General features: G+C 49.4%; 1 protein-coding gene across 1 annotated transcript in view; it reads right to left on the bottom strand.

Annotated features, from left to right (window-relative positions):
* The window catches only part of SLC49A3 (solute carrier family 49 member 3), a 9,923-nt gene that overhangs the window by 2,248 nt on the left and 6,638 nt on the right, over positions 1 to 1,037 (bottom strand). The window contains exon 7 of the mRNA XM_029084172.1: positions 491 to 648. Coding sequence (XP_028940005.1) covers positions 491 to 648 — 158 coding nt within the window. The remainder of the gene's footprint in view (positions 1 to 490; positions 649 to 1,037) is intronic.

The raw sequence follows: 1,037 nt of genomic DNA, 5'->3' as shown, positions 1-1,037 counted from the left end.
TGCAGTCCACTGCCAGCCTTAGGCATGTACATTGATCATGGGAAGGACTGTCACTGTTGTGACCAGCAGCCCTGTGAGTGATGAGCCCCATCTTCCTCAGCAGAGCACTGAGACCTGACAAGTCCCTGTACTGCCATGGGAATGGGTGCCCCTCTCAGGCACACAGACCCCATCTGCTTCAAAGGTAGGTAACACTGGGCGTGGTTAAATCCCACTTTATGCCAGCCAAGGGAGACCTTCATCTTTTTTCTTGCTTTTCTTGTACAAATTCCACATACTCCCCCTTGCTTTAAAAACTAGCTCTTCAGCTCTGTGGCTTAGCCAGCCAGCTCACCCCTTGCTCTGGTCACATGCACAGACACTAGAGGGAAGTTCAGTAGCATGGCTAGCATTGATGGCTATGCTCTTTTCTACTTGCACCCACACACCTCTGTGTATATGTGTTTGAATCCAAGCCCAGCTGTCAATTGGATTTAACCTGCCTGCTTACCTTGCAACAAAAATCAGGCCTGTAGATGTACCCTCTCCCACAGGGTAGGAGCATTCCACAGCCAGCTCCATGGCAATGGGGTAGATGGCAAAACCGAAGAAACCAAAAAGTGAGCTGCTGACAGCCAGCATGATGGCCTGATGTCTGAACCGAGAAGTCTGCAGGCAGAAAAGCAACACCAAAGCCACAGTGTAAGCACTGCTGTGCAGAAAGTCTCTGAATCCATAACCTGCAGGAAGTCCCGAGGGCTCACTGGTCTTGCCAGTACCTTCCCTACCTATTCCTGAAATCTTTCTTTTACCTCCAACCCTCTAGAGCCAATAAATGTCTACTCAATCGAGATTTATCTGGTGACTATGCTTGAATGCAGTACTTGCACTCCAGCCCCACAGGATTAATTTCTCCAGGTTCTGCATTCCACTCCTGTCTGGCTTCAAGTATCCCCCTTTTCTGCATCTCCTTTGTCTTGTCCTCATTGAAGAACTACAGCTGACCTAGGCACAGAACTAGTCCTTTCTGCTACTCTTACACTCCTGGCAGCCACCAC

This window comes from Antrostomus carolinensis, unplaced genomic scaffold (assembly GCF_000700745.2).
Source record: "Antrostomus carolinensis isolate BGI_N321 unplaced genomic scaffold, ASM70074v2 scaffold21883, whole genome shotgun sequence".
In the NCBI taxonomy this organism is placed as follows: Eukaryota; Metazoa; Chordata; class Aves; order Caprimulgiformes; family Caprimulgidae; genus Antrostomus; species Antrostomus carolinensis.
Note: the sequence above shows the minus strand (reverse complement) of the source record. Positions and strands in the feature narration are given on the sequence as shown.